Here is a 15,209-nt window from a genome sequence, read left to right as displayed (position 1 = left end):
AAGCAGGCTCTGTGCTGACAAGAGAGCCCCATGTGGGGCTCAAACTCACAAATGGTGAGATCATGACCTAAGCTGAAGTTGAATGCTTAATCAACTGAGCCACCCAGACACCCCGGAATTTTTCTCTTAAAAGCCATTTCTAAACATGTCAATTAGAAGTACTAATATACCAGGGGTGCCGGGGTGGCTCAGTAGGTTAAGCATCCGACTTCGGCTCAGGTCATGATCTCACAGTTCGTGAATTCCAGCCCTGCACTGGGCTCTGTGCTGACAGCTGGGAGCGTGGAGCCTGCTTTGGATTGTGTCTCCCTCTCTCTCTGCTCCTCCCCCACTCATGCTCTCTCACTCAAAAATAAATAGACATTAAAAAAAAAAAATTTAAGTACTAATATACCAGTGATGTAAGATAGTAAATTGAAACAACAGTATTGCTTCTTCAAAATTATCTGAAGTTCTCATTTTCTTAGCCTTTAAGTTAGATTTCACAGGCCTGAGAGTAAACACAACCACTCTCTCTACTGCCTCCCCCTCCCAGCCCCAGTCTGTGTTGTGTGGAAAATAAACCAGAATGAAAGCAGTAAAGAATACTGCAACTTCTTAAACCAGTTAACATATTTAAAGTAGCTTATACGTAGTAAGCATCATTAAATGCTGCTTATTACTACCTAGATGCTAATTTTTAAGGCATAGCTAGAGGCATTTTTCCTAACTTAAAAAATAGGTTGCAATTTCATTATAGACAAGTATGATCCAAGAGAAAATAGAATAAATAGGATAGAGCAATCCTTTATTTTTAGACACTTTCACAAAGAAGTTTTCAGCAAATGGACTTTCCGGCGGAGAAGAGAAAACATGAAAATCAGCCTGCAGCCATCAGCAGCAGCTCTGCTCAGGGCCTAGGGTCCTCCTTGCCCAAGTGGTGAGGCGGGGGTGTGTACTTCCCTTCCTTTATCAGTTTATCCCGCTGCCTCCTGATGTCACTCAGACGCTTCATCTGTCAAAGGAAAGAAGTATTTAAACTAGGGGGAAATACGCGCCATAAAGTTGAGGGCTAGAGAAAGAGACTGAAACTTGGATTCATTTTTAAAACATGGAAGCTTTTCATCTTAGCCTTGGAGATGAAACCCTTCGTTAAAGAAATAACTTGAAATCACTTCCCAAGCTTTAACCAAATTTCTGGTGTGAATAATATCTCCTTTAAAAATAATTAAAATGTTCCTGTTGTATACAGGAATACAGGTATTTACAAAAACAATAATAAAACACAGATCACAAATCTAAGAGGCATATTTGTGCATACTTAAATCCTTAAAATATTGAAAGATGAGATCAGCTCACAGCTGATACACTCCTGACCTATGTGAAATTGGTACTGCTGCTGGTGACTGTTCACTGGGTGTGAATGAAGCAGAAATAGCCGATACGAGGTTTCTCGTTACCACACCGAAATAAAGATCTGATATGTTCTCCGCTAATAGTCACTACTAAGCCCTGAGTTCTGCCTCTTCCTCTCAGGTAGGACACTGGTTGCTTCCTAAGCAAAGAAAGCCATGCTATACAAGACCGTATAAAGGCTGTAATTCACATGGATTCTTTGACACAGAAAATACACTCACTGATCCTGACTGCATTACTCCCCTGCTCAAAACCCAATGGCTTCTCATCTTACTGAGAAAACAGCTGAATCTTTCCTTATAATGCCTTACTAGGCCTACCTCTGACCTTATGTCTTAATGCTTTCCCTCCCTCTCGCTGCTCCAGCTCAGGGACCTTTGCACTTGCTCTTTCCTCTAATCGGAATATTCTTCCCTCACAACCACATGGCTCACTTTCTTGAAGTCTCAAAGGTCTCGTATCATTGAGGTCTTCTGTGACCACCCTCTTTAAAAGAGCATCCACTTAGGTCCCACAGTGTTTTCTTTCTTTCTACCTTTATCTTCCCCACTGTACTGATCAACACCTGACACTATTGTTGTTGTTTTTTTTTTTAACTTGTTTGTTAATTTTCTGACACCCCATATAAGCTCCTTTAGAGCAGGAACTTTTTGCTGTTTTGCTTACTGTATATTCCTAGCACCTACAATAGTGCTTCAATAAATAATTTTTTGGTAAGTTTTCACAAAGGTATGAAAAATTAGTATATTCAGTTAAAGACTCCATTAACCTTAAAGAATCAGTCAGGGTTTACCTTCAGCAGAAATAACTCTAGGTGTCCTAAATACTGACATAAACATTAGCATTTTGGGGGGACAAAACATGAGACTCTTAAATACAGAGAACAAACTGAGAGTTGCTGGAAGGGCTGTGGGTGGGGGGATGGGCTAAATGGGGAGCACTGGGTGTTACATGTAGGGGATGAATCACTGGATTCTACTTGTGAAATCATTATTGCACTGTATGCTAACTAACTTGGATGTAAATGAAAAAGTAATAATAATAACAAATAAAGAAACAGAAATAAATTTAAAAACAAAAAAATTAGCATTTTAAAAAGATTGCATTCGTTTTTTAATTCCGGTATAGTTAACATAAAAGACTGTATTCTTTTTTTTTTTTTTTTAATGTTTATTTATTCTTGAGACAGAGACAGAGCATGAATAGGGGAGGGGCAGAGGGAGAGGGAGACACAGAATCTGAAACAGGCTCCAGGCTCTGACCTGTCAGCACAGAGCCCGACGCGGTGCTCGAACCCACGAACTGTGAGATCATGACCTGAGCTGAAGTCAAGATGCTTAACTGACTGAGTCACCCACGCTCCCCAAAAGACTGCATTCTTAACATTTCTGTATTAAAGAACCTCTCAACAGAGGACTAGTCATGATTGAGCTATTACAACAACTAATGTCCAGCCTTTCTCTGAGTATAACAACTTAGTGTTGTGGATGCAAGCAGAGGCTCTGGAGCCAGCATTGCCAGGTTCAAATCCCAGTTCCACCACTTACCAGCTATATGACCTTAGGCAATGGCCTTGATTTTTTGGTCTTGCCCCAAGTTTTTAATTGTATAGTGGAAAAATTATAGTAATGTATCTCACAGGATTATTGTGTGAAATAAATCCGCTATTACACGCTAAGAATTTAGAACAGTGCTTGATTCTAATTCCCTGATTCATTAGCATCTTCACTTAGGGCTAAGCATCTAGTCATTTAGGGTGACATCTAAAATAGTAATGGATCTATTTACAAATTCACAGGATGAGTAAGTGACCTGAGAGCAACTCTTTAATATCTCCAGATAAGGAAACCAAGACCAAAAAGGGAAGTGACTTGCCCAAAGTCACAAAACTAGTGATGGCAGAACCAGTATCAAAACCCAGCTCTCAGGGCTCCTGGGTGGCTCAGTTGGTTAAGCATCTGAACTGATTTTGGCTCAGGTCATGATCTCACAGTTTGTGAGATCGAGCCCCACAGCAAGCTCCATGCTGTTATCTCCTTGCTGGTTGGGATTCTCGCTCTCCCTCTCTCTCTCTCTCAAAATAGATAAACATTAAAAAAAGAAAAAAGAAATTTAAAAAACAAAAACAAAAACAACCCAGTTCTCCTAACTCTCAACCCAATTTTCTTCCACCTCACCACACTGCCTTCTTTTGGTGTAAACTTACATGTAGAGTAGTCTTAATCTGAGCAATGAATAACTGGGGCCCACAAGAAGAGAAGTTAAGACATATTGTGAACTAAACAGCTGGTAGGTGGCTAACCAACGACCCACTCGCTGTCCCTCAGTAATATTACAATATTACTCATTTAATCATCGATATCCCCACAGTGAGCAATACAAAATACCTGATACCCTCTAATTCCTTCCAAGTTTGGAATAGCAAATGTTAGAAGATAGGAAATTAAAATTTTTTTGATACAGACAACTTTAACTAAAAATCTAAACCGCCTTCCTGAACTCCAAGGAGTTGGGAGTCATAAAAACGTTTCTATTTGTTTTATCTGGAGCACAGAAATAGGCAAAAATAACAGGCCACACCCAAAGATTTCTTCTCTAAGGGAGAATAGAGGCCTATATGTGATGGAGCTCATGCAACTCTTGAGGAGGTAGACATCATGCTGTCAACATCCTTTCCCCCTGCCTCTTTGGTCAGACTCACCTAAAGCAATCTCATTAACACGTCCATCTTGCCCAGAGTAGAAATTAATCCAGAGATTCTTATATCACATTCAGTGTAACAGACCTGTAGGGTTTTACCTTCTTCTCCAATGAGGGTTCAATGCATTTGAAACATTTTCATCCAGAGATGTTCACGGACAAACAACCAAGGCTGGTTGATAACTTTGCTTTATAACCTACTGCAAAAATGGGAATACGTACACACGTGCGATTTCTACCCTGGTGGCTACAGGAGGGTACAATGCTAAGGAAAATATGTCAGAAGACGAGGAAGAACACTGAGGAACAAGAGACACCCCCTCAGATCGGAAGGCAATTAACTTCCTTGACATGGTACCTACATAGAGGAAGTGTTTTCACCACAAAAGTTTTGCCAATTCACATTGGTCAAGCCATTACCAACGACCAATTAAACACACTTAAAGGTAGCCCCAAGAAACAAAGAAATAATTCACATCCCGTCTCCACCACTCCTCACCGTTTTCTGCCGAAGCAGACATTCTACGAAATCATCATATTCTATCTTGCACTCTTTCTCTGCACGGATACCACCAATTCCATGCGCACATTCTATCCATTCTTTTTCAAAAGCATGGCATCGACCTGGAATCTTGTGAGGCTGCTCAGCACTTTGGATTGTCATCCACTGATCTAAGTTAAGGCCCAGCCTTTTCTGCACATCAAAGAAAGGCATGGCTGAAATGGAAGATAAAAAAGAAAGAATGCCATAAAAGTGCAATCAAATGAGAAATTTCTAAGAAAAATGAGATAGTTAATTATGACAAATATCCCTTTAGAAAGCTATGTTACGCTATTCTCCCAACATAATCTCATTAATTTTTTTCATTTGACAGGTTCTTCCAGTTTATAGTAGATAAGCAATATCTTTGTTTTCATAAAACTCAGGGGAAAAAAACCACTAGAACTAAAAAGCAATGCATAAAAATCAACTCTGTATTGATAAGGTCATTTTATTTTGATAAGGTCATTTTAATCAAAAAGAGTGTTTATGTTTTGACTCAAGAATCCCAATTCTTTAAGACAGGTCTGAAGAAATTAGCTGAAAAAGAACAAAAAAGCCCAAGCACAAAAACATCTTTTTTTTTTTTTTTTACATTTTTCTATCTGTAGCAACTGAGATGACAATTCTGTGACGTCATCCTGAATCTGGTGTCCCTCATCTGTGTTCACACAGCATCTCAACTTTCCATAAGAGTACTTTACTTTTCATGCCCCTGTAATGGATTATTAACTTGAATGTCTCCCATATTGCAAAACGAGTGCTGTGAGGGCAGGGATCAACAGGGGCTCAGTAACTGTTGGAAAAAAATGAAATTCAAACAACTTAAGTGTGCAACAGGGAAATGGATAATTAAATCTAGTAAGTACCCGCTTATTAGAATATGACAGACAACAGGAAAAACAGGTAATATACACAGAACGTATATTTTAATGTTAAATGATAAAGGGTCTACGGTGTCAAAGAAAAACTGCAAAAGATTGGAAGGAAGCACAAAAAATGCCAATAAAGATTTACAGGTGAATTTCGATTTTATGTTTTCTATCCATTCTTTCATTCTATCCAGTACCGTTCCAGATAGTGGAATGGGGGTAAAGCAGCAGCTGCAACGTAAGCACTAGATTGGAGACACGGAAGGAACTGGGAACCCAAAGAACAAGAGGGTAAGAGCTGGAAGGAGGAAGCACCAACTCTGCCTAGGAGACTGGAAAATGCCTTTAAGATGGGTTGAGTTTTGCCAAGTGAAGGTCAGTGGACAGAGTACTCCAGTAAGGCACAGCACGAGTTACAGCCGGAGGTGTTGGGTATGCCCTTGGGGACACCGAGCACCCAGGAGTGGCTGAAGCGCGGAGCTCAGAGCGCATGTCGGGACGAAGAACGAAAAGGCGCTGGAGGGTGGCGCGGCCGTTATCACTAAGGGCCTTGAAAACCAGGGTAAGGTGGGTGGACTTAGGGTTAAGAAACAGAAGGCCAAAGCATTAGTCTGGCAGAAATCCGAGAGAAACGCGGTCTACAGACTTCGGTGACCCTGCCTGTGGGCGTAGGAGCCTGGGAACGCAGAAAACACGTTCAGAGTTCGGGCCTGGGACAACACACACCCAGGAAAGCAAGAGGAAATTCGTTTAAGAAATCTCGGAATAAATCTCTTTGTCTAAACTACCCGCAGACAAACGCATCACCTACCGTCCCGCTGCGATGCCCTTGTCTCCTCGCTGACCGCCGCTACCGGATGATCTGAGAGAGACGCAGAGGCCTGCCGCAAAGGACGCCCGCAGTGCGACTCTTGCAGCGCGACTGCGAGGCCCGACCTTCTCTCTGCAGTTGCGCCCGGAAACCATAGAAACCAAGCCCCTGGGTCTGCGCCTGCGCGGTCGTGGGCCTCAGCCTTTGATGGTACGGACCAGGCATAAAGTGACCCTCTCTAGATGGCCGCGTTAGAGACGGCCTAGCGGTTAGTGTGTTCCTGCTGCCGGCTCAGCCCTGTGACTAGCACCCTCACGACAGCTCGGATTGGTGAGGGACTTGACCAAGGCCCCAGTAGAGAAACAGCAGTGCCTTCCCCACCCCCATCCCCGCCGGTAGTAGTTAAGGTCTTGCGCTGTGGATTAACGCTGGGTGGATTCAAATTCTAGCTTCACCATTTCGGTGCGACTCTAAGAAAGTGCCTTAACCTTGCAGTGCCTCAGTTTTCTTATCTTAAGATAAAAATACCTTGGGGAGCCTGGTCCTCAGTCGGTAAAGCAAAAGACTGCGTCTCAGGTCATGATCTTACAGTTAGCGAGTTCCAGTCCTGCGTCTGTCCTGACAGCTCAGAGCCTGAAGCCTGCTTCGGATTCTCTCTCTCTCTCTCTCTCTCTCTCTTTCTGCCGCTCCCCACTCACTTTGTCTCTCTCTGTCTCAAATAAATAAATAAACATTAAAGGTCAGCCCTTAAAAAATAATAAAAATATCATCTTAAAAGATAAAAGTACCTACAGCCTAGGGTTCCTTTGGGGATTAAATGAGTTAAGTGTAAAACAATGAGGCGGTTCCAGGCACATGGAAAGCTCTCCAAGGTAATCACAATTCTTTGTTATTTTGTTTTTAGTTTTTATTTAAAATCACAGTTCCTTAATATCTCAATTTCTAAAGTTTGCAGATTCGGGGTGCCTGGTGGCTCAGTCGGTTGAGCGTCCGACTTCAGCTCAGGTCATGATCTCGCAGTTCGTGAGTTCCAGCCCGGTGTTGGGTTCTGTGCTGATAGCTCAGAGCCTGGAGCCTGCTTCAGATTCTGTGTCTCCCTTTCTCTGCCCCTTCCCCGCTCATGCTCTGTCTCCCGCTGTCTCTCAAAAATGAATAAACGTTAAAATTTTTTTTAAAAAATTAAAAATAAATAAAGTTTGCAGATTCAAGAAAGTGAAAGAGACCGTGCCCCTCCTGTGTTTCAGGACATCCAGTGGCTCTCTGATTACAGCAGGGCCTTGGAAGTGGTGTGTGTGATATGATACACCAGGTGGGAGGGAAGAAAATACTCAAATACTTTTTTAATCTAATCATTTTAATTTCTGTTTTTTAATATACTTATTACATAAACTTCATGCCTGAAGTGGGAGTCTTGACTCTGAGATTAAGAGTCCCAATGCTCCATCAACTAAGACAGCCAGATGCCCCTTTAATTTCTATTTTTTGATGTTAATCTTTATAAAGTACATAACATTACTGCAGTTATACATATAAGTAACTTAAAAAATAAGTGTTTGAGGTTTGGGCTGAATATTTATTCTCATTTTAAGTGATGTGCTTTCAAAAACATTTAAAGAAGTCAAGCCTTCCACCCTTCCCAGCCTCGTTGTCCAAAATCCTCTGCCTAATCCCCCACCCAAGAGCTTGCTGTTCCATTGTATTCTTGGAAAAGTCCTGCCACCCAGTCTCTGATTTTCCCCCCTTTCCCCTGGAATGACACTATTCCCACCCTGTCTCCATTTCTACATACCAAATTCTTGTTCTGCTTCAGGATTTTGGCATAAGTTTTTCCCCAAAACAGGTGAACTGCCTCCAAGTCCCAGGAGTACCCACTCTAGAGAAAATTCCTAAAGTCTCAAAACTTAATTGGTTTCTTTCAAGCATTCCAATTCTCCCTCTGCTCCCCCTAGCCCATCAGATATATATATCCCCCCCAACTGAGATCAGAGTTTCAATTCAACTGGAATCTCCTGAGCACCTAACGCATGTCCAGCAGAATACTGGAAGATTATGGAATTAATCATTCGTGGCCCTTGCCCAGAAAATAGTGGAGATAGCAAGATGCTACTGATAGCCACCCCACTTTCCACTTCTTCCACTTTCTTGTTAATATTGGTGGCATCTTCCTGGTCATTCAGACAGGAAACTCTGAAGTTGTATTTTGCCTTTGCCTCAACTTTCATCCAATCTTTCATTAATTACTGGCCGTTAATTCAAATACTCCTTCAACAGGTTGCAAATTTATTTCTTCCTCTCTGCCTTGCAGCTCCTCACTTCAATCTGTTTTGCACTGAATGTTTCTAAAATACTAATTTCATTGTATCACTCCTCGGATACCAGGCAGGATTAGTACAAAGATGGGTCACTCAAATACCTCCAAGGCCAAACAAAAGTGCACTATAAGGAAATAAAAACAGAAGCACCATAGAAAATGGCAACTGGTATTTGGCTTCAGTTTGACTGATGGAAAGAATGGTATGGAATGTGACGAACTGGAGAGGGTCTGTCCTGTCTGAAGGCAGCTGCAGCTACTCTGTTCCGTCCTATAGCTGTTGAAAATATCAGGGCTCCAAATTGTCAAATCTTCAACTTTTTCAAGAGAAGCCAGAAATCTTTTATTGTTTAAATGTGAAAACTACTACTTTCTTGTTAAGTTTATTTATATATTTTGAGAGAGAGAGAGAAAGAGAGTGGGGATGGGAAGACAGAGAGGGAGAGAGAGAATCCAAAGCAGGCTCTGTACTGTCAGCATGGAGCCCACTGCTGGGCCCAAACTCATGAACTGTGAGGTCATGACCTGAGCCGAAATCAAGCGTTGGACGTTTAACTAACTGAGCCACCCAGGTGCCCTGGAAACCTACCACTTTTATTTATTTTTAAATGTTTATTCTGAGAGAGAGAGAAAGTGCTCATGTGCTAGCAGGGGAGGGGCAAAGAGAGAGGGAGAGAGAATTGCAAGCAGGCTCCCCACTGTCAGCGCAAAGCCTGTCTCGGGGCTCAATCCCACAAATTGTGAATTCACGACCTAAGTGGAAATCAAGAGTTAGACGCTTAACCGACTGAGCACCCAGGCACACTGAAACCAACCACTTTTAAACTACAGGGCAACTAATTTTTTTAAGTGCTGGGGCCAAACGAGACCCACATTGGAAATGGCTTGATGTGCCAGATTTCAACCCATGGATAGAGGGAAATTTGAAGGTGGGGAAAAAAATTTACTTGGAACTCTGATGGTTTTTTACATCCAGCCTTTCTCCCTTCTTACCCACTCTCCTTATTGCTGCCAGTTTCTTTTCTAAAACTCAAAACTGATCATTCAAAGATACTTCCTGAGCTCATATCATATACTGTGGGCCTTATTGAGTTCTTGGGACTAAGACACAGAATGATGTAGCAAGTGATAAAGATGGACAAAACAAGGGAGAACGCGAAGTACGGGGACGTTCATACTGCTTGGGTTGTGTGTGAGGTGTAATTGTATTCAAGAAAATGTTCAAATTACTGGGTTTGGCATTCAAGATCCCTCGATGATTTCTTCCCATTTCTAAATCCTCAGATACAATTGCTTTTCAACCTCCTCGTATTCTCAGCCATCTAGAATTGCTCTTTCTTCCAAACCTTGTAGGAGCAGTTTCTTCTGCGTGGAACAATTCTACCAGCTCGCTGCCACCTACCCACTGCCTCCCAGGTGAATGCCTAATCTGCCCAGACCATTTAGCGAACATTTTCTATTTTTCTTTTTTAAGTGTATTTTTTTTTCTTTTTTTTTAAGAGAGAGAGAGAGTGGGAGAGTGCAGGCGGGAGAGGGGCAGAGAGAGAGAGGGAGACACAGAATCTGAAGCAGGCTCCAGGCTCTGAAATATCAGCACAGAGCCCGATGTGTGGGTCTCGAACTTAGGAACCATGAGATCATGACTTGAGCTGAAGCCGGCCACCCAGGCGCCCCTCCAGCGTTTTCTGGTGAAAGCTTCCCGAATTCCTCAGGCATTTACTAGGACTTTCTTGAAGTCCCGCTAGCCCTGTAGACTTCCATTGCAGATACTGTTGACTGTTTATACGCCGGCCCCCTGCACTGGACCACGCATGTATCTCTGTAACAGCACCGCGCGCGCAAGGGTGCCTGTGACAGGTCTTCCTGTATACGCGGCATACATTGGAAAACTACAACTCCCAGAAATCCCACGCCAGAACTGAGCCTGCGCCGTTGCTATGGTGAGTACGCGCGCCCTCCAGGATTCTTTCGCTTTACGTTGTAAGTGACGTAGTTTTCTCTGTAGGGGTCCGTGGTCGCTTCTGTTAGGTGCTCGGTTTTCCTTCCCTTTAACTTGCTCTGCGGATTCTGTTTCGGGGAAGTGTGATTTTAGGACGACGTCAAAGAACTTTATGTGCAGAAGCCTGAGCAGTCCAGTTCTTCCATTTGGTGTTCCGGAAGCCGAGGCGCAGAGACCCAGTGAAATATGACTAGGCGTTCGCCGGGTCGATCACGGCGATTTGTTCTGACCTAGTAGAGCCTTGCTCCCAATTTCATCGCATGAGAATGGCCTGATGATCTAATCTAAGCCCCCGGTATCACCCCTTAGTCATAATCCGAGAAAAGCTTTAACACTACTCTTCGAACATTGGGAACTACATTGGGAACTTCAGGCCTGTATCTGATACCACTGCTACAGTTGGGGAAGACGGTTGGGAAACTTTCCCCCACCCTCACCCTGAAGCCCCCAGCTATGTGATAGATACAGAAGCGCCAATACACAGAGGCTTGCTGGCTTAGTGGGTGGAGCATGTGACTCGATCTGGGCATTGTGAGTTCAAGTCCAACCTTGGGTGTAGCGATTACTACAAAAAATAAAGCGTAGGATGGCTTGGAATATACTGGAAACCAGAGGGATCATTTAGAACTAAAAATGAATGTGTGGACTGAGGGTGGAGAAGATACCAAATTGAAGATGCAACAGGACCAGGAACTAATGAAGCATAACTTTAAGTGGGATGGCTGTGCCAGGTTCATGGTGATAGGTGTAACTTAATATTGGCAAACATTCCATCACTAGAATTAACTCCCCTCATTCGGACACGTAAAGCTGCCCCTTGACTTTAGGTTTCCCAAGTGGTATGATTGCATGAAGAAACCACACTGTTAAGGCCAATGGCAGTAGTCTACTGTACCTGACATATTTATCATCGTAAGTTAACACACTGGAGGGGTGCGTTGCTGGCTCATTTGGTAGAACAGGAGACTCTTGTTCTGAGGGTCATAACTTCAAGCCCCACATAGGACACAGAGCAGACTTAAAATAAAAATAAATGAACACACTGGAGTCTGGTTTTATAGACCAATACAGATTTATTAGTGAGTCAGCCTTCCTGAGTACAGATCAGGGTAAACTACCTGGAGGGAACCTGCCAGGGCAGCTGAGTAGTCTTCCCCAGGAAACATCCTGATCTCTCTGTCCAGATGCACAGACACTTATGAAAGCAAGTTCTATCACATTTCTTCCAATAGACTGTGAGCTTTTCTAGGGTAAGGACTACATCTCTCGTAATCCTGGCTGCAGAGACAGAACCTACCAAAGGCTTAAAATTACTTGATCTGAGAGTCAAAGAAGAGTTTCAGGTAGTGTACTGATTGACTGGAAAAGGGAAGGAGTAGCCACATAATTTAGTCACTCATCATTTAAGAGCCAAGAATAAAGCACCTGGGTGGCTCTTACTCTCAGGGTTGTGAATCCAACACCCACACTGAGTGTGGAGATAACTTAAAAATAAAAAATAAATCTTAAAGAAAAAAGCCACGAACAGAGAGAGGAGCTCAAGGTGCTGATAACTGCTCAATATAGTGAAAGAGTCATGTAGACACATAAATGCATTATACAGCTTTATAAAGGCATAAAATGAAGTGCTGAAATGAAGTACTATGTAAGAGTACACCTCCTTAGAACTTCCTTACAATCCAACTTAGGCACCTAGTTACTCACATTACCGTTTTATTTCTTTGAACACTTTATTTTATTATTATTTTTTTAAACATTTATTTTAAGAGAGGGGTGGGGAGGGGTAGAGACAGGAAGACAGAGAATCCGAAGCAGGCTATGTGCTGTGAGCACAGAGCCCAATGCGGGGCTCAAACCCACAAACTGAGATCATGACCTGAGCTGAAATCAAGAGTTGGCCACTTAACCAACTGAGCCACCCAGGCACCCGTAAACACTTTTAAATCTTGGATTAACTTGTTTTACTAGTTTGCCTGTTTTACCTCATAAGAATATAAGCACAAGACAGGAACCTTGTCTGTCCAGCTCAGTGGTATATTCCTGGTGCCCAGAACAGTACTTGCCAAATAGTAGGTGCTCAATTAACATTTATCAAATGAACAGGTAACTCTGCCTTGAAGAAGGGGGCAGAAAGACAACTGCCACTTGAGTGGGTAATTGTCAAGTAAGAAGGGCTTTAATTCCAGGCAATGGAATGGGAGCACCATTAAAAATGACAGATTGAGTTGGTGCAGGGGACATTTTCAGGAAAATTTCTCAATAATCCATGTAAAGTGCTTTTACGAGATAGATTTAAGAGAATCTATGCAAACAAAAAAAACCCCACAGCAGCAGTTATGGAACTGGGCTGGATTAGCTAAGCGAGGGGCAAAGACAAGCCAAACCAAAAGAAAAAGGATCTTTTCAAAGTCTGTCTCTGTGAAGAGGGAAAATGAGACTAGACAGATCCTTCATAAGGATCATGCTCTTCTTTTTAAGTTTATATATTCATTTTGACAGAGAGAGAGAGAGAGAGAGAGAGAGAGAGAGAGAACGAACGAACAGGCATGCAAGCACGAGAGGGGCAGAGAGAGAATCCCAAGCAGGCTCTGGCAATGTCAGTGCAGACCTCAATGTGGGGCTCAAACTCATGAATCATGAGATTGATCACGACCTGAGCCGAAATCAAATGCTTAACCAAGCCACCCAGGCACCCCAGGACCATGCTCTTCTTAGCCAGGCAAAACCAGAGCCATGTTTAATCATCCTTCCCAATCAATGTATAGGCCTTTGTTATCTCTAGACCAAAAAAAGGCTCTTTAACTGGTCAACCTGTTCTCTAGTTTGGTATTGGCCCTTCTGTCTTATATTTACTCCTGAATTAGTTTCCCCCAAACTCTCCAGATTCCCACAGATTAACAGCTAAATGCCTATTAGTCAAAACCCTTCATTATCTAGGCCCTACTACCTAGCTTCAAGCTCTCTTCCTGGGATCTACAAGTTTTCTACTTCGACTAAACAAGAATGTCCTCACTGCATACCACCATGAGTTCCCACCACCCAGCCTTTGCTCATTTCAAGCCCCCAATTCCTATTTTTGCCTGAGCTTTATTCATCCTTTGAAAACTTGCTCCAGCTCTACCTCCCCAAATGAAAACTTCTCTGATCCCTATTACTTAGAACCATCTCTTCCTTTCCTTAGTCCATTATCTGTACCATTCACACAACACTTAGCAACTTTTACCTTGCCTTACATTCCTTGCTAGACTCTGACTCTCGGAGGTCAAGATCCGAATGCCTAAGTCATTTATGTATATTAATTCCATACCAGGTATTGTGGATATAAGACCGACTAGGGCTACTTACAAAACCTGTCGGTCTTTAAAAACTCAAATATCTGCCCTTCACAAATAAAGAACTTAGAAGACAACAGTAATGCTTGCCGAAGGATTGGAAAAACACTCAAAGCCAGTATAAACATGTCTTTCCCTACTTATCTTCCATTAACATGAAGGCATGTTGGGTACCAAGCTACATTAAGCACCTTCACCAAAGCTCTGAGGAGACAAAAAACACAGGAACTTGCACTTCCAGAAATTGAGCATCAGGAAGTTTGGATCAGCCTATTGCTAAGACCAACTAAAAAGCAATTGAAATATAAAAATTATTTTCTTAAAAGCATAAAAAAGGCTAACTAGGTAATAAAGAATTACTGAGCCAAAATCTGAAAACCCAGAAAGCTTACAACTCAAAGCTGTGCTTTCTATTAAGGCATCTGTCAATCTGGAAGACGCCCCTGGATGCCTGCACTGTACTTTCAGAAGCCTCATGGACTGAAGGGGACAAAAATCAAAACCTAAGACCAGCTAAAGGTGGGAACCCCCATCACAGACTGGGATTTCAAAGTATTACACTTTTAAGATACAGGCGAAACAAAAGCAAATCGGTCTTCACACTGACTTGAGACCTGGTTGTGTGCCATCTGGATGATCTAGGGAACCTCCAGCTTTCAGTATGAATTAAGGTTTGGTAATATTCCCAGGTAAAGGCAACCAGAAATCCTTCTAGAGGTAGATGCCTCATCCTTATCCTGTTTATTCCTATAATTAATTGTTCAAATATAGTATTCAGCTCATAGATAACCTGGCACATGTAGAGACAAGACACTATGAGCAACAATCAGTAAAAACAAGAGACCATTAAGACTTCAGGTACTTAAATTTTAGACAAATTTAGGTAATTTTCCAATCCTCCCTAAAATGAAGTGCTAATTATTTGAAAGTATCATTTGGGGTGAGTAGCTGGAGATTTTTCCCTACGTAAACATGCTTTCTTCCTGAAGGTGTCAACATTATTCAAGGTCCAGTTTAACTGTACCTGTAGACTATAGCATTCTCTGAAGCCATTTTCAAGGAAATAATCACTAGGGCAGCAATCAAGTCACTGTTCCTTAAGAACAACACTTAACAATTTTTAAACCTATGCTATCTTCTGATAAACATAAAATTCCTACACCCACATTTGTATCTCAATTTCAAAATTAACTATGCTAAAAATAAAAGTCATCCTAAGCATCCACCCCCAATAGCATGTTCCCTGTC

The 15,209-nt window shown here is 42.2% G+C and overlaps 1 protein-coding gene and 1 long non-coding RNA gene across 2 annotated transcripts; one reads left to right on the top strand and one right to left on the bottom strand.

The window, feature by feature from the left end:
- Positions 1–770: 770 nt before the first annotated feature.
- On the bottom strand, positions 771–6,448 carry NDUFS5 (NADH:ubiquinone oxidoreductase subunit S5). The gene is made up of 3 exons (XM_045476816.1): positions 6,320–6,448; positions 4,595–4,812; positions 771–994 (listed from the first exon to the last, which is right to left on the bottom strand). Exons 2-3 carry the CDS (start codon positions 4,808–4,810, stop codon positions 890–892), a joined length of 321 nt encoding a protein of 106 aa, XP_045332772.1. The 5' UTR covers positions 4,811–4,812; positions 6,320–6,448; the 3' UTR covers positions 771–889.
- An 89-nt stretch (positions 6,449–6,537) lies between these two features.
- Positions 6,538–14,567, top strand: LOC123597667. The gene is made up of 4 exons (XR_006712203.1): positions 6,538–6,649; positions 9,984–10,046; positions 10,397–10,570; positions 14,380–14,567. It is a non-coding gene; the product is annotated as an uncharacterized LOC123597667 (long non-coding RNA).
- Positions 14,568–15,209: the final 642 nt, after the last annotated feature.

This window comes from Leopardus geoffroyi, chromosome C1 (genome assembly GCF_018350155.1).
Source record: "Leopardus geoffroyi isolate Oge1 chromosome C1, O.geoffroyi_Oge1_pat1.0, whole genome shotgun sequence".
NCBI classification, from domain to species: Eukaryota; Metazoa; Chordata; class Mammalia; order Carnivora; family Felidae; genus Leopardus; species Leopardus geoffroyi.
This window is presented reverse-complemented; position numbering and strand designations above follow the sequence as displayed.

Excerpts from the sequence above, each read along its gene's own strand:
- NDUFS5 (XM_045476816.1), bottom strand. The coding sequence starts at position 4,810 with ATGCCTTTCTTTGATGTGCAGAAAAGGCTGGGCCTTAACTTAGATCAG. Across the intron at positions 995-4,594 it reads GTCTGCTTCGGCAGAAAACG|ATGAAGCGTCTGAGTGACAT; the intron begins GTGAGGAGTGGT and ends TTCCTTTGACAG.